We start from the raw sequence: 15,780 nt of genomic DNA, 5'->3' as shown, positions 1-15,780 counted from the left end.
AAATTACAGGACTTCACACTGCTGCAGCAATTTTTGAACGAAGCAACAGTTTGTAGAAAATGTTGTAAATCAAAGTCTGAGCTTGTTATAAAACAAATAAATAGTCAAAGAGATGGACTTATTGAAAAATGTGTTGTTACTTGTAAAAATTGCAACTTTTCTTACGACCTTGAAACAAGCAAACAGATTGGTGGAAAAGGAGGTGGATCATATGAAGTAAACAGAAGATCAGTGATAGCCACAATGTCCAGTGGGGGAGGACGGTCAAGCCTACAGAACTTTTGCACACAAATGAACCTTCCTGCTCCAATTTCTCAACCAGCATTTGCTGCCCAAGTGAAGTTTATAGAGTCTGCATCAGTGACACATGCAGAGGAAGTGATGCGTGCTGCCGCACAACGTCTTAGAGATTTGATCTCTTCTGAGAATCCAGAACTCATCGATGAAGATTCTGATGGAGCACTACCATGTAGTGTGACAGTGGATGGCACATGGCAACAAAGAGGACATGCATCAAAGATTGGCATAGTTTTTGTCATGTCTGCTAGAACTGGAGATATATTAGACTAGGAAGTTAAGTCATTGGTGTGTCACCAATGCAGCAAAGCCACTAAGAAACTTGGAAATGATACAGATGAGATGAATCAATGGCAGGAGACACATAAACCATTTTGTAACATAAATCATAAGGGAACCTCCGATGCTATGGAATCATCTGCAGCAGTTGATATATTCTCCAGATCAATCGAAAAGAGACATCTCAAGTATACCACATATGTAGGTGATGGTGATTCAAATTCATTTGGTAAAGTGAAAGCTGCCATACAAGACAAGTATGGAGACAGATATCCAATTGTAAAAGAGGACTGTGTGGGCCACATACAAAAAAGGATGGGAACAGCTCTTAAAAGTTACAAGAAAGGGAAGAAAGGAATGAAACTTTCTGATGGAAAAACTGTTGGTGGTAAAGCAAGGCTCACAGATCTTGTAAATGATAAAATTCAAGGGTATTATGGAAAGGCAATCAGGAGCAATAAAAATAATTTGGAAGGAATGCATAGAGCTGTTTGGGCAATATTTTGCCACACTATTGCCAACTCAAATGAAAGCCTTGAGCAACAACATCGTTATTGTCCCCAAGCCAGCGACACTTGGTGCAAATTTGTGAAAGATAAAATTCATAATACAAAATCATATTATGAAGAAGGCAGACTACCAGAGGTGTTTCATGATGAATTAAAGCCCATTTTCACAAGACTTTCTGATAGAGTTCTCCTTCAGAGATGTCTTGCCGGCATGACACAAAATCAGAATGAGTGTGTCAATGGACAAGTCTGGGCAAGGTGTTCCAAGACCAGATTTTGTGGCAAGAGAAGAGTCGTGGTTGCAGTGTGTGAAACAATTGCTGTTTCAAATACAACCTGTTTGAGAAGTCAGGGGTACACATTGGAAAAAACACATTTAGAGGGCTCAGATTTCAAGATAAAACTAGGCTACAATCAGCAGCTCAAAAGATCTCTGAGAAATACATCAGAACAAGAACAAAAAAGAGACAAGCATCAAAAAACAAATGTGACATGAGTTATTTACCAGGGGGCTTTGGCACTAACCCTGAGCCAGACTTTCCAGTTGCTAAAAAAAGAAAACCATCCATAGGAAGCAAGACTTTGGGAAAAAATCAGAGAAAAGGAAATACTGGAAAACATAAAACAACGCAAGATGAAGAGTTATCAGAGGACAGCATTACAGAGGAACCTAAAATTCTATTTAGAGAACCTATCTTTGAAAGGATTCTTGGTAACTCTTCTGGCTTATGAGCTGGAAGTGTTATTGATGTTTTAAAACTGATTTTAGATGATATAACCCGCTCCATCAACTTGACAATTATATGAAAACTTTAACAGCCGTTTTCTCAAAATAGGAGATTTTAGTACCACACCATATTTGAGACTAAGTGTACTCCAAATCTTTTACTGTACACTCATGAAATTTTGCAGTGGCATAGAATGAGTGGAAAAAAATAGTTTTTGTTTCCCATGGCAACCGTTGCTATGGAGAACATCCTTATTTGGAATAGAAAGCATTATGAATCATTTTTTTAAAAAGTGTTACACTCATTGCATAGAGGTTCAATAGTTTAAGCTACATGCAAGATTTCATAAGTGCATGATTAACAGTCTCTTAATAAATACATCTCCAAGTTTTACCCTTGCGTGCGCATTTCGCTAATTTGCATATTCTATTTATAGAATAAACAAATAAAAAATCCGTCAGAATGATAGTCCATTCTATGCATTCACATCAGCTAAGTTTATTTTGTCCTGCATCATAGAGCCTTTTTGGAAATTGATTGTGTTTAATGTTAGTGCTTCTAAGAAATTTAGTGTTAATTACCATCTTAAGTCTTGCACTACAGCTAAAGAATATAAGATAAACTATTTGTTTAACTGTGACTCGTCAAATGTTGTGTACTTGATTGAGTGCAATGTCTGTGGTGTCCAGTATGTAGGTTGCACATGCACGCCTTTTAGGCTTAGGTTTAATAATTACAAAGCGTGTAGTTTAATTTAGGGTCTTCAGTGCCCCAGATGGAATTTTTCAGACATTTTTCTGAGGAAGGACATCGGGGGTTCCTGAATGAAGTGTTAAGGTAATCGATAAGTTAACAGGTAATGATAGGAGGAGGGAAAGTTTTTGGTATATTGCTTAAATTCTTTCTTTCTCTCCAATGGGTCTTAATACTAGGCATTTAGATGAAGGTTTTTTTTAATTTTATGGCTTTCATCTCTTATGAGACAGCCAACACCAGCATCTCCATCGCATTCTTCTTTTTTCTACCTTTCTAATCACTTCTCTCCCATTTCTCGAACTTGGCCTTTTCATTTCCGCAACAAATATCGAAGAAAATTTGCTTAAATAGCAACAAGCAATTGAAAAAACGTAAATCTTAAGATAATTTTATGAAATGAAGTACTTATATCATAAGCTCATATCTTAAAATTGGCAAAAACTTAGAACTAGAAAGCTTTTTTTTCTAAGAGGACCAAAAAATAGGTCGGATTAGGACAAGTTCGAATCATTGAGATTCCAATTTTTAAAGGGTCTTTTAGGAGGTTTTCAAGGCACCTGAAAATTGTCTTCGAATGAGTAAAAGTTGGTATTACACTGATACCAACGTAGTTGATACGCTGAACATTGTTTTGAATAATAAATCTGAGTCAATTTAACATACTGGTTCAAATCCTTTGCCTCATATGCGCAGCCACAGAACCACAGATCAGTATCTCCCGCAACTTCTGCATTTAAACAACCCGTGTGGAACCTTCTTAGGCAATGGCGGCAGTGCAGTTGTTCCTGAGTTGGATTCACACCAACTGCAAGCGCACACTGGTCGTTTGCTGCACAGCGACTATATGCCCGTGTTCTCTCAAAATGTTGCTGCAGTAAAGGTGCATGCAACTCCTTGTTATTAACGAGTAGAACTAAATGATGACATGTGCTTCCTAGCCGCGACGGAATCCATATAAACCTATAAGCAACATGGCCATTCGTAAAAGAATAATTATCTTCAGCTTTTGTGCCAGTGACATGAATATTTAGGGACAAGGCTTCACTAGCAAGTAGCAAATGTAATAGGCCTGAAAAAGATAAGAATGTTTCAAATTTTTCATTTCATCTATGATCATCAAAGGATGGAATCACAAAATCAACAAACAAACAAACAAACAAATGCAAACAAATAGAAAACTTTGAGACTTTACTAGAGAACCGGCACCGCGGAGCGTTGAGAAAAGTGGGGGGTCTAAAAAAGTGAGGAAGGGGGGCTAAAACCGTATAAAAAGAGGCTTTTCTGGTAGTTTGATACTTCATATTTGGCATTTTTTGCAAAAAGTGCCAAATATTAAGCTCCGTGGTGCCTGGAAAAGGAAACACTTTGGTTGGCTCTAACATATGTGGTATATTTGGGGGCCCATAGGTGTAGACTACATAGCTTGGTATTCCTGCATCAAGTGTAAATTTATGCACTTGAGGCTGTGCATATCTTATTCAAACAATGGTGCTGAGTTCTTACAGTATCTTACATAAGTATGTAATATATTTTTCTAATAAAATCAATCCATTGGTTGGAAAGCAAAAACTAACAACACGAGTTTCAATTGAAAACGATCACACTGCATTTGCCTTGAAAACGATCATTGTTTGTCGCAAAACAATTTCATTTCATATTTGCACTTATTTTCAAAGAAGTAAAGCAATCAAAGCTCACTACATTCATGGTTTGGCTGGAATGAATCCAAAACCTCTCTTCTGAAGGCTCCTTCTATTTTTTCCGACGGCATTTTGAATAATCAAGCCTGATGACTCTGCTGTTGCAACTGAGGAGACACAACATGAAAAATGTTGTTCCAAAATGAAACAATTCAACATTTCGATTAAAAAACATTTCAATTAAAAAGCAACACAACTTTAAAAAGTCACCCCACTTCGAAAAACACAATGTATCTTAAAGAAATATGCCATGTATTTCATAGCCATTGTTGGAATGGTGGTACCAAAATTGACGAAAAACAGAGTAAACTTACTTTTAATGAGATAGCTACTTTCTCTTTGTTCAGCTACCTTGACATTTAGCATTTACATCTTCAGACATGCAATCGACAGTACGCAATAACGATCTTGTACTGTATATACCTGATTTTAAATGGAAAAATACGAGGAAGTACATGACTTATTTGATGAAATACCTTTGAAAGGATTTCTGCTTCATTTGTTATTGCATATTTTAGTGACTATAGTTTTAAAACTGGCCATGCATCTTCTGTTTTATACAACTGCTTTGAAAGGCAGCAGTAAATATCTTGCCCATCTCGTGAAACTTTCAATGGTACAAGGCCCTGAAAACCACCATCCTCAGGAACTAAGTGGCGTACCCTAAAACACAAAATTCGTGTTATTAACGCCATCTACAGTATCCCTAGAATGAAATGCAGACGCCATAAAAAATACTAATACCTTGCAGTTTTCTTTATAATTATTGTAACAAAAATTACTAATCAGATTAAATGGCATCGTACCAATTACATTAAATTAATTAAAGAAATCATACCAAAAGTCGAAGTCATCATTATTAAAGGCTTGCATTGGCATGAGGCATTTCCTCCAGAAACGAGGCGAATCGTGCAGCAGCTAGCCAGCTCTCTAGCTTCAAAACTCCCATCAGCTCCTTGCAAGACCATGGAAAATCCTGAAAAGCACATTTTAAAAGAATGATAATGAGTAATAATGAGGAGTATTGATGCCTTTTATCCTCGTTTTTGCTTAATTTCGTACAAGGGCATTCAAACTAGTCTCTGTCATCATCAAAGGTCAGCTTTTCAAGCAAAAAATCTTGAAATTCAAAATGACAAAATTTTGGAATCTGTTAAAGCTTTTGATTTTTTTACATACTTTGGTACCCAAAAGGTTTGATCATTACTTTTTAAATATTTTACAGAAGGAATGCATCCTATGGTAGTTACAAAAAATTTTCCTTTCCATAATTTCTTTTAAGAGAAAAACAAAACAGATAATCGTGTGCTGTGTGAAAGAAAAGGAAAACTTGCTATTCTTGGTAGCTTTTAAAAAAAGTTTTTTAGATCTTTTTTCCGTTGCTGCCGAGTGACGCCGGCACGGGTCGTCCGATCCTGATGTCATGAAGAAGAGAAAGAAAGAGACTCGCGACCCTAAACCTCGTGACTCTGAATGTCAGGGGATGTGCCTCCCAAATCAAAAGGAACCACCTCTTCAAGGTTATGGAAAATAGAAATCTGGCATGCCTCGGTATAACAGAAACAAAGATGAAGGAATCCCTGATTGAAGATGAAGGACCATTCAAACTAATAATCATGTCATCTACCTCGATTCACCATGGGGTAGGATTTGGTGTCCGTAAAGAACTGGCAGGCCCCTGGAGAAGCATTTCGAACAGGGTGGGAGCACTGAATCTGAAGATGCCAAATCTCGAGGCTAACGTTATAGTAGTCTATGCTCCATCATCACCAGTCTGTGAAAAGCATCCGGAAAAAAGAGAAAAGTTCTACAAGGACATAGAAGAAGCTTGGGCAAAAGACAAAGTCAACATCCTGCTAGGAGACTTCAACTCCAAGATTGGAAGACGATGTGATGATTACCCAAAAAATGCTGGTTCCTTCTCGATGGGCACTAGAAATGAAGGAGGGGCCTCTCTCCTAAGTTTTGCCCAAAGAAAAGACATGATCTTGACTAACACCTTGTTCAAGAAGAAGTTTGGAATGAGAGCTACCTGGTGTGGGCAAGCAGGGGCCAAAAGGATATACAATCAAATAGACTACATCTTGGTCCCCAACAAATGCAGACACCGGATCACAAACAGTGAAAGTTACAACACCCGAGATGTTGAAACAGATCACAGACTGGTAGTTACAAGCCTGCAGATGAAAAACACACCAGGTAAAAAGAATAGATGGTTCCAGACTAGCTCGAAACCAGACCTGGATGCACTTCAAGATCCATCAGTGTGTGAAAACCTGAAGGAGAGGGTCTTTGATTACAAGGAAGGTCACGAGGAAGAGGGTCTGTCAAATCTAAGGATGGCCTTGAAGGAAGGAATGAAAACCCTGTCAAAAAGAAAGCCAATCCAAAGACTCCAGGAGACCCCCATGTGCTCTGAGATCGAGAAGCTGTATCAAGAAAAGAATGAGATCCACAGAAGGATAAAGCAGCACAACACCAAAGCTGAAACAAAATCGAACTTGAGAACAGAAAGAAACCTGATGAACAAGAGACTAAAACATCTAACCCGAGAGCGAGCGATATGGAGAATTGAACAAAAAATCAAAGTTCTCAAGGAAAGGTCGGATGAAGGCCTTGCTTTCGAAGTGATATAAATGCTCAAGAGAAGAGAAAAAATCACCAAAACCATCAAACTCCACTCAGGGGAAGAAACGGATCACCAACAAGCAATGGAGAAAGAACTAAGAAGACATTTCAACGAGGTCTTCTACAAGGATAATGAGGAGGAAGATGATGAAGAAATGCCTGAACCACTAAGCAAGCCCATCACAGCAGCCGAAGTGGAGGCAGCCATCACAAAGCTCAAAAACGGAAAGGCTAGCGGCCCAGATGAAATACCGGCCGAGATTCTAAAGGCTCTCAAGCATCAGATTGTGGAAGAACTGGCGGTCATCATGAATAAGCTGGGGCCGATTTCGAAATTGGAGATGGAATGCTGGTACCCCTACGGAAGCCAGGAAAATCAAACGAGGCGGCAAACTTCCGGCCAGTGATTCTCCTGGACACGGTGTGGAAGGTGTTTGCGAACGTTGTACTGGCCCGGATAGGACCCAAGATTGAAAACTTCCTCCCGTCGAGCGAAACTGCCTACCGATCAAATCACTCAACTGCCGAGAACGTCTTCGCTACCAAATACATTCACTCTATATGCCAGCATTTCGGCGAGGAGTATGAGATGTTGGCACTGGATTTGCCAAAGGCGTTCAAGACAAATGGCACGCTCGAAATTGCTGAACGTCATGGCCGGACTGGTGGACGTCGACGACCTGAGACTGATTTGCAAACACCTGAGGAATAAGAGGCTAAAGGTGAAGATCGGGAAAGACTCCGCATGGTTCAGCACGAACACAGGAACTCCCCAAGGAGATGCCCTATCACTGACGCTTTTCACCGTATACCTTGAGGCGGCCCTCTCAGAGCTGCGCAATGCGGTTCCCAAGTTCGAAGAGGTTGTCGAGATGTGTTACAGTGACGACACAAACTTCATTTTGAAAGACCCGCGAATCATTGACGACATCGAAACGAAGGCGGCCCAGGTTCTCGGACGTTTCAACTTGGTGGTCAACACGCAGAAGACGGAGAGACACAGGATAGACAAGGAAAGAAATGATCAAATCACGATCCTCGGTTCCTTCACTGATATCAAGAAAGAGATGAAGAACAGAAAACAAATGGCACAAGCCGCTTTCTCGCATCACCACCACGTGCTGACAAATGGAAAGCTCGCTGCGAGCACAAGAATCCGAGCCTTCAACATGTACGTGAAGCCGGTCCTACTGTACAACTGCCAAACATTGCCAAACGATTTCTTTTGAAATTTTCAAAACAAAATAAATAAAAGCGTGTGTAATGAGGTGAGGCCTATATTTCATTTCTTAAGCTTGATGCAAGAGATCAAGTTATGGGCGTGACATCAGCCCCACCCAAAAATGAGCCCCCCTCAAATGTTTTTCTGGATCCGCCCCTGAAGAGAGCTGTTTAAGAACACCATTGTAAATTCCAGTGTTCACACTTGCTACATCAGATGTTGCTGAGACCATTTTTGTTACAAGCCTTGGCTTCAAGCTTGATCACCCCATTTTTTTCATCAAACATGCTATCAATACCTGTTTAAATGGAATCTGCACCAACACCTCCATATCTACTCATTTCTAAAAATGATACTACGAGGTAGCAGTTTATTCCATTTGTTTCAACATGTAGTGAAATCATTTCCTTTTCCGACCCTATTTTTCTAGCTTGTGAACCATCAGACATTGAAGACATAAAATTTTGGCTGGCAATAATTGCTGCACACTTGTCTTGAACAACAGTTGCAATGTAATGAATGTTCTCTGCGGCTGCTTTATTGTCTTCTCTCCCTTGAACCAGAACAACCTCATCTTCTCTCTGGCATTTTACAAGGACTTTAAAATGTTTTAGAGGCATTGTTTGGTTTCTGTCTTAACACATTAAGACTGGTGGGTCGCCTTCTTCACGAAATTCCGATTGGACTCTGTTTCCTGACATTTGCTGCTGGACTATTATGGCCATCAAAATATTGATTCTTATCCTCGTTATTGGCACCATCACCATCATCTATTTCCTCTCTAATGTTATTTTGTAAACTGTGATCACTCTCATCAAACAAATCTTCCAGGTCAGAATATCTTTGTGTGTCCTGAGGGTTGCAAAATTGATTAAATAATATTTGAAATGTACCAAAATATCTTACTGGAAAATCAAAATATTATATCAACATTATTAAATGCTTTTTACGGTTATGGTCTAAAATTTGCCTCTGGTTGATGAGAAATCTTCTTTTTCAGTACTTCAATTTTCTAAATCAATCTTCGGTCTTTTCATTTGAGGTTTTCGTTTTGTTGTGATGTTAGTTTGAACCTCTGGCAGCAAAGAGACACTTGGGTTCCTCTAGGTTCCTCTTTTTCTTTAATTTGATCGATGAAATTGCCAGTAGTTTGGTCTGCTGCGCATTCTAGGCAATCTGCCATTGGGGCACTACCATTGGCAAGGACAACCTTTTTTCGCTTGTTCAGAGGCTCTATATTCCCATGGAACAATTAGCTGTTCATCACTTACAGTTTCTTTTGTATTATCTTTATTGATAGATGTTAACAACTAACAATAACGGAAAATGTATCACAAACCCTAGTTTATTTGCATAACAATTTTGAATACAATTTTGCGTAACATCAATCTTTTTCAAAATAAAACTTCAAATGGCTTACAAAAATGTCAATACTAGTTACTCTTGTAAGTTTTAGGCATCCAAAAATCAAATGCATAGTTCAAGCTCATTTTTTTATTGTTAGGGGCTAATCCCTCATGCCCCCGCATTTGCGGTTTTTAGCTGGCACCATAAAAAAATAGCTGTGTACACTCATTTCACTCTTAAAATAGCCCGTGTACACAGCAGTTTCTTAATGCTTTGGGGAATTTTATTACTGGATGTTTTTTTAAAGTTCTTTTCTTGTGATGTCGTGAATTTAACAATAGATAATTTTTGTGTTTTGGCTTCAATTCAATGGTTCTTAGTTTTTGCTTCAACTACTGAAGTTTACTAATTTTTTATAGTCATTTAAAAATGCATGTTCAGAAAATTCCTAAAAATTTCAATTCTTTCTTTCGTTCAGTTTTTGTATATGTAATAAATAAGATATCACATGCAAATAACTAATAAAAAGATTCACCTTCCTTCTCTCTCTTTCGAAATATGATTTGTTTTTTGATGTGGAATGTCTTTCCGTGTCAGCGTTCTCCATTTTAGGAGGGTCAAATATTGTAGGGACTGCTTGTCTTTTCAAGAATGTTTTCATGTGACGAGTATCATAGACTTGTAAACCTTGAGCCAAAGCCTTGGTGTAACTGTAAAGTGGAGTGATCTGAGCAAATATGTAGATGAGTGGAATATGAATTGGGGTTGAAGTTAGCTTGATGTCGTTTCACGAAATGTGTCCACTGCCTGCCAATAGCAGGATCTTTAGGAAAGTGATTTAAATCCACAGATGGCATTCGGCATGTGTTTTTGCAGCTTTCCCCGTTAGGTAATCAAGCAGCACAGAACCTCACCCCTCGTTTTTGAAATTTATTTTTATTTTGAACCCTTTTCTGTGATTTTTGTTGCCTGCTCTAAAGACATTTTGTTGCTTACGCCCACTTAGTAGAAGTTATGTTAGATATCTTCGCTCATTATTATTAAATGAAATACCTTTTGTTATTGTATTTATAGTGTCCTATCAATACAATAAAAGTTCCACTTCCTTTTATCTGACGATAACATTTTTGCATTACAAAAGTCCAAAAAGAAACACACCTCATAAAAGACATTTTCAATCGCTCAAAAGTTATCACATTCTCTTATAAAAGATTATTGTGAAATCAAATTAAACAATTTACGTTAACTTTAAAAAAGCAGTTGATTGATTATTTAATTATAGTGAGAAACGCAAGGAATATCAGAGAGACACAATGCAAAGCCTTTCTCAAAGGTCGGCTAAAGGATAAAACCGAGCCTATAAAGGATACCATTAAGAAAAATAAGTGGGTATGACGTGACTTTGGCACCAATTCTTTGATTTTGTCCACAAGTGAGCCAGATCGTTTTGGAGAACTATTGTAGAATTCTGCTGTTGCTCGAAACTTATCCATCATGTTGTTCATCAATTTGATCTGACATGAGGAAACCACACAGCAGCACCAAAGGTTTTGCCTGCAATAATACTGACAATATTTCAACCTTGCTCTCTCCAGTGATCCATGGCAATAACAAAACTTTTAAAATGCAAGCAACAATCTATTCAAAGCAAGGTCAGCAGTCAGGTTCAACTGGAACTGTTTTTTTTTATGTTTTCTTTGCACCACATTCTCGGCTTTCCTTGCTTGTGCTTGCCTTCCACAGTCATGCCTTCCATTGGCTGGATTGATTCTCTTCACATGTCTCGACCCCTCCCACATGTCTCTCCACATAATCAATGGAATTGTGCTTGTTGTACGGAAAGTAATGAGCACAAACTTATACAATAAAATAACGCCTTTGTACAAAAATACAAAAATCAATAAGGGGACAGACTGCCTTTAAACATAAACTTGCCCCCTTGGCGTTAATTTGAAATTAAAGCATAGTAAAATTGAAGGCAGGTGTTAATTCTAGGTCTGGTATTAAAAAAATCAACTGCACAAAATCAAAATTTTTAGAGTTCATGATAGAAAATCTGACCCATGGGGCAGTTTTGATGCTGCGGGTTGTCATCTGTTGATGTAGAATGATAAAGGCCTGCCCATACCTCATTCTTCATGGCATCAACATTGTTCTTATGGCGACGAATAGCAAGCCCATAGTATACCTGCAGCTTATCAACTCTTGCAGCTGTAAGTCTGCTAACTCCTCCAATTGATTTGCCATCTGTTAGTTTTGCCTTTCTGTACCTTCAGCTTCCTGAGGGCAGTTCCCATCAGCTTTTGAACATCCCCAACATATTCAATTTTTGCAATAACTTTATCACCATAAGGCCACAGAATAGAAATAAGGGCAGAAGGGTCACTCCCTTCAAAAAAGCCTGACTCCAAAAATCTTATACGTCTAGCGTGGAAACGAGGTTACGCAACCCAAAGGAGCTCCTTCCTTGTGATGCCCTTAACGGCAGTGCCATGGCTCCGCGGAAATCTAGTTTTAAATTTGCCATTTTGATAATCTTTGTGTACATGAAAACAAAATATATCATTATTACGAAAGAAGTCAACTTAGTTGTGGTCATAACGTGCCAAAACAGCAGAGAAGTGAGCCAAATGCTCCGTTTTCATCTTTTTCCGAAAGATCAGTGAGGTGAGTACGGCCTAATTTGTTTATCTTTGTTTTGCCATTGCTATCGTATCTACAACCGCAACGCTGTTTGTTTTGATATCTAACAAGGCAAAACCGGTTTCGCCCAATGTCAGGGCTCGTCAGTGCAGCTAGATAGTTTGGAAAAACTTCGTGAAAGATAGCTTCTTTATTCCCTATCAGCTGCAGACCGGATGTTTGAATTTATTGCACAAAATGCCGATTTTCACATTGAGAAAGACTAAGAATGTGAAGCAAGTGAAATTCCTGGTCGTAACCCTGGCCAAGGGGGGCCAAAGAGGCAGTTGAATATTAGGAAATTACAGATGCAAAGGAAATCAAATATTTTTAGGCCTACTAACCGCACTGGATCTTTTGGAAAACGATGAAAACTGACATCTGGATTTGACCTTCTACTGTTTTGACAATTTAATGCCGAGCAGTAACTTCCTTTCTCTTCCTTTCTTGACATGCTCGCGGATATTTGTTGAATGCTAAAATCGCGAAGTTGACAGTGGCGTTGCAGCTTTCCCGGGCAGAAAATTTTTTCGGGTTGTGTAACCTCATTTCCAAGCTAGACGTATAAGATTTTTGGAGTCAGGCTTTTTTGAAGGGAGTGACCCTTCTGCCCTATTTCTATTCTGTGATAAGGCTTACTGACCTTTATAGAGGAATATGACTTTGAATCTCCATCCCCTATATAGCAAGTATATTGGAGATTCCTTGTCTCCGCTGAGCAGGCAAATAATACAGCTCACTCCCTCAGGTTCCATTGCAGGTGCTGAGCCGACAAAATTTATTTGGCATATATGATTGGCTTTCCAATTGTCCTTTTCAGGACCATCTGGGTTTTTTTGCCATCTTGCACAGCCAAAACAAACCTTGTTCAGGGCCTCATAATCAAGGCATTTTCCACTAACAGCAGAAATTGCAGTTACTGCTTCTTGCAGGGAAGAATACCCTCTTTTGCGTCATGTTCCATCAAACATGGCCTTGCATTCTATCACTTGATCTTCTGGAGTATCCAAAGCATCATGTTTTTCCTTAGCTGCTTTTTTCATGCTCAATGATGCTTCCAGTTCTAGTGCATTCTTTATTTTGGCTACACTATGACTGAAAGCATCATTGGACATTGCTTTCGGCATATTCAAAACAGAGCAAAGCTTTTCTAAGGAAGACTTCCCTACACCAATTCAAGAAGCCCAAGTATCATCCTGTAATTTATCTCATAGGCTCTTGAACCTTCACAACGTGGAGAGGTGAGCATTTCGAGCCAGTGGCACATGTTCTGCATTCGAATGTAAAGAAGGATGCTAGACCCATCTTTTTTGACTGCAGTTCTTTCAATACTAGCTTGCCAGCCTTACATCTTGAGCAAACAACATATTCAAGTAATTTTTTCAAGAAAACTTATATGTATTAGATGGAAGCCATCCAGCTCTGGCTGAACATTGATGTCTGGTATTTACCAATCTTCTTATGACTGGCACCAGATGTTGACGATGCCTGAGGATGTTGACGATGCCTGAGCGATACTATCCTGAAACAAAATTATATGTTGTTGTCGTTTAGGCTTTCATTTATTATAAGATAAGATATATTCCATAGGATCATATCGGAAAAGCTAGGGGCACATATCAAATTTACGTACAACTAGAAAACTGAACTATCTACGCCCATTTTTTAAAGACTCCTTTATATGATCCTAGGAACATATTTTCAAACCGGGCTCACATTTACGTGTGCTTAGTCTATTCCTAGAAAAAACGAAGTCTCTTCCTTCTTCGCAAATACTAATTGTAATTTTTTGCACATGTAGGGGAAAGATTTTTTTATTGTTTCACTTTGCTATTTCAAAGATCCATCTTAGGCCATCTTGATAAATTTTGTTGTAGTTTGCTGTTGACTCGGAGAATATAACAAGAAGCTTTTAATAGCCAGGGGTGGTCAAATATATGAAATCAGGTTTCTTGTTAAAAAATGGTGTATTTCAATCTGTAAAAGGGGTTTAGCCTAGAATCAAGAACCAAAGGGAGATGTTTGTCTTACCTCTTCATGTTGATGAGCAGGCAATAACTGAGTTTCTTTTTCACCGTTCGCGTATACAGGAGCATCTTTCTTTGAACTGACAAACCGATTGCCGTAAAACTTTCTCTTTTTTGTCCTTTTACTTCTAGTTTTTTTTATTTTTGTTGAAAATACTTTCATCACTAGTTTGTTTTCCCAACATTTTGTAACGAACATATGGACCGTTACCATGCACAGGACCGTTACCATGGCAAGGATCCAAATGCTGCCCGCTCATTGGTTAAAAAAAGCTACCCCGCAAGGTAAACAACAAAAGACGCTAGAAGATAGCTCAGTAATCAATTTCTATTGGTTACTAGGATTTTACATGCATCCAATTGGTCAAAACCATGCAAATTACAATCGTGATTTTAGATACAAAGCATAAAAATTCCCTCAAAACAAAAAAATCAGGGGGAATCAGCCTACAAAGCGAAACAAGATGCATTTTCAAGCTTGCAGCTAGGCCATGTGTGCGAGGAGATATGGTAAAAGGAAATATGGTCAATTTCACTTCAAAACCTCAGAGAATTTCTCAGCACTAAGGGTGAAAAGAAGCCCCGTAACCCCCTAAAGTTGATTTGAAAGCGTTCCAAAGTCCCAACAGTCGAAAGTGCATAAAATTTTGAGTGCATTGATGAAATAAAAAGAAATTCTGAAAAATATCAAATTTTCGATTTTTTAGCCCAGAGTTACCTTAACTTTAACCTTCTCTGCCAAGCTGGGATCACAGTGACAAAAATTTTCTTTCCATGTTTGCAATTTGGGTGCCCAATTCCTTCGAAATTTGGTTCAAAGTTCCGTTTTTCTGTCTTTATCGTGGTATTCCTTTTCCACAGACAAGTATTTCTTCATATAAATATTTCAAAGCCACATGGTTTACCATTGCAATTTGTAAAATTCGACCTCAGCTCTTTGTATTGAAACCTATTTCATTCTTTGGCATGCAGCAACCAAGTCTAGTGCACTTGCGACAACTGAGCATTGTTGGATTGGGTGTTAAAATGCTCTCTATATCTCCCAACAACACCTTGGACAATAGAAATGTTGAGTCAACCTGCTGAAAATTTTTCAATATGTTCAAACCCGGCTGAACACCGCTCAACATCACTGAACATCACTGAACAAGTTGTTAAAATGCTCTCAAAAGTTGCAGTGTACAAATGTTGAGCAATGGTCAATGAAATGTTGAGAGCGTGGGCTATAGAAGGCCACAACTTGATTAAGATTGCAAAGTATCTTGTTCGAAAATGCCATCCCCTCTGTGAAATTCTTAAGGTATTTTTCTTTAAGGCCTTAGATGCACTGATTTCTGACATAAAACTCATTATCTTTGTCAAAGTGGAAAGTCGAGGATACTTTTTCAAGTTTGACATAGATCATCTGAATTCTGCTTAAAATTTCGAGAGCCCTGCAGTTCGTGTGTGGAGTGGTTGTTTGCTGTTAGGCTAATGTGATGTGGTTTAAAACAAAGAACGATTTGACTTTGGGTATTTTGTGGCACCAGAAAAATGCATTAATTGCTAATCATTTCCGATCATTTGTTTCAGTGGCAATTTGGGTGAGCGCAATGGAAAATCATT

General features: G+C 38.5%; 1 protein-coding gene across 1 annotated transcript; it reads left to right on the top strand.

Moving 5' to 3' along the window:
• The first annotated feature begins 7,523 nt into the window (after positions 1 to 7,523).
• On the top strand, positions 7,524 to 8,126 carry LOC148959733 (uncharacterized). Its single transcript, XM_089110358.1, has one exon. The coding sequence runs from the start codon at positions 7,524 to 7,526 to the stop codon at positions 8,124 to 8,126; it is 603 nt and encodes a 200-aa protein (XP_088966484.1).
• The last annotated feature ends 7,654 nt before the right edge of the window (positions 8,127 to 15,780 follow it).

Source organism: Rhopilema esculentum, chromosome 9 (genome assembly GCF_057945365.1).
Source record: "Rhopilema esculentum isolate cy_ngs chromosome 9, ASM5794536v1, whole genome shotgun sequence".
Lineage (NCBI taxonomy): Eukaryota > Metazoa > Cnidaria > Scyphozoa > Rhizostomeae > Rhizostomatidae > Rhopilema > Rhopilema esculentum.
This window is presented reverse-complemented; position numbering and strand designations above follow the sequence as displayed.

What these genes read in the sequence shown, in the direction of transcription:
- LOC148959733 (XM_089110358.1), top strand. Translation starts at nt 7,524, where the DNA reads ATGGCACGCTCGAAATTGCTGAACGTCATGGCCGGACTGGTGGACGTC.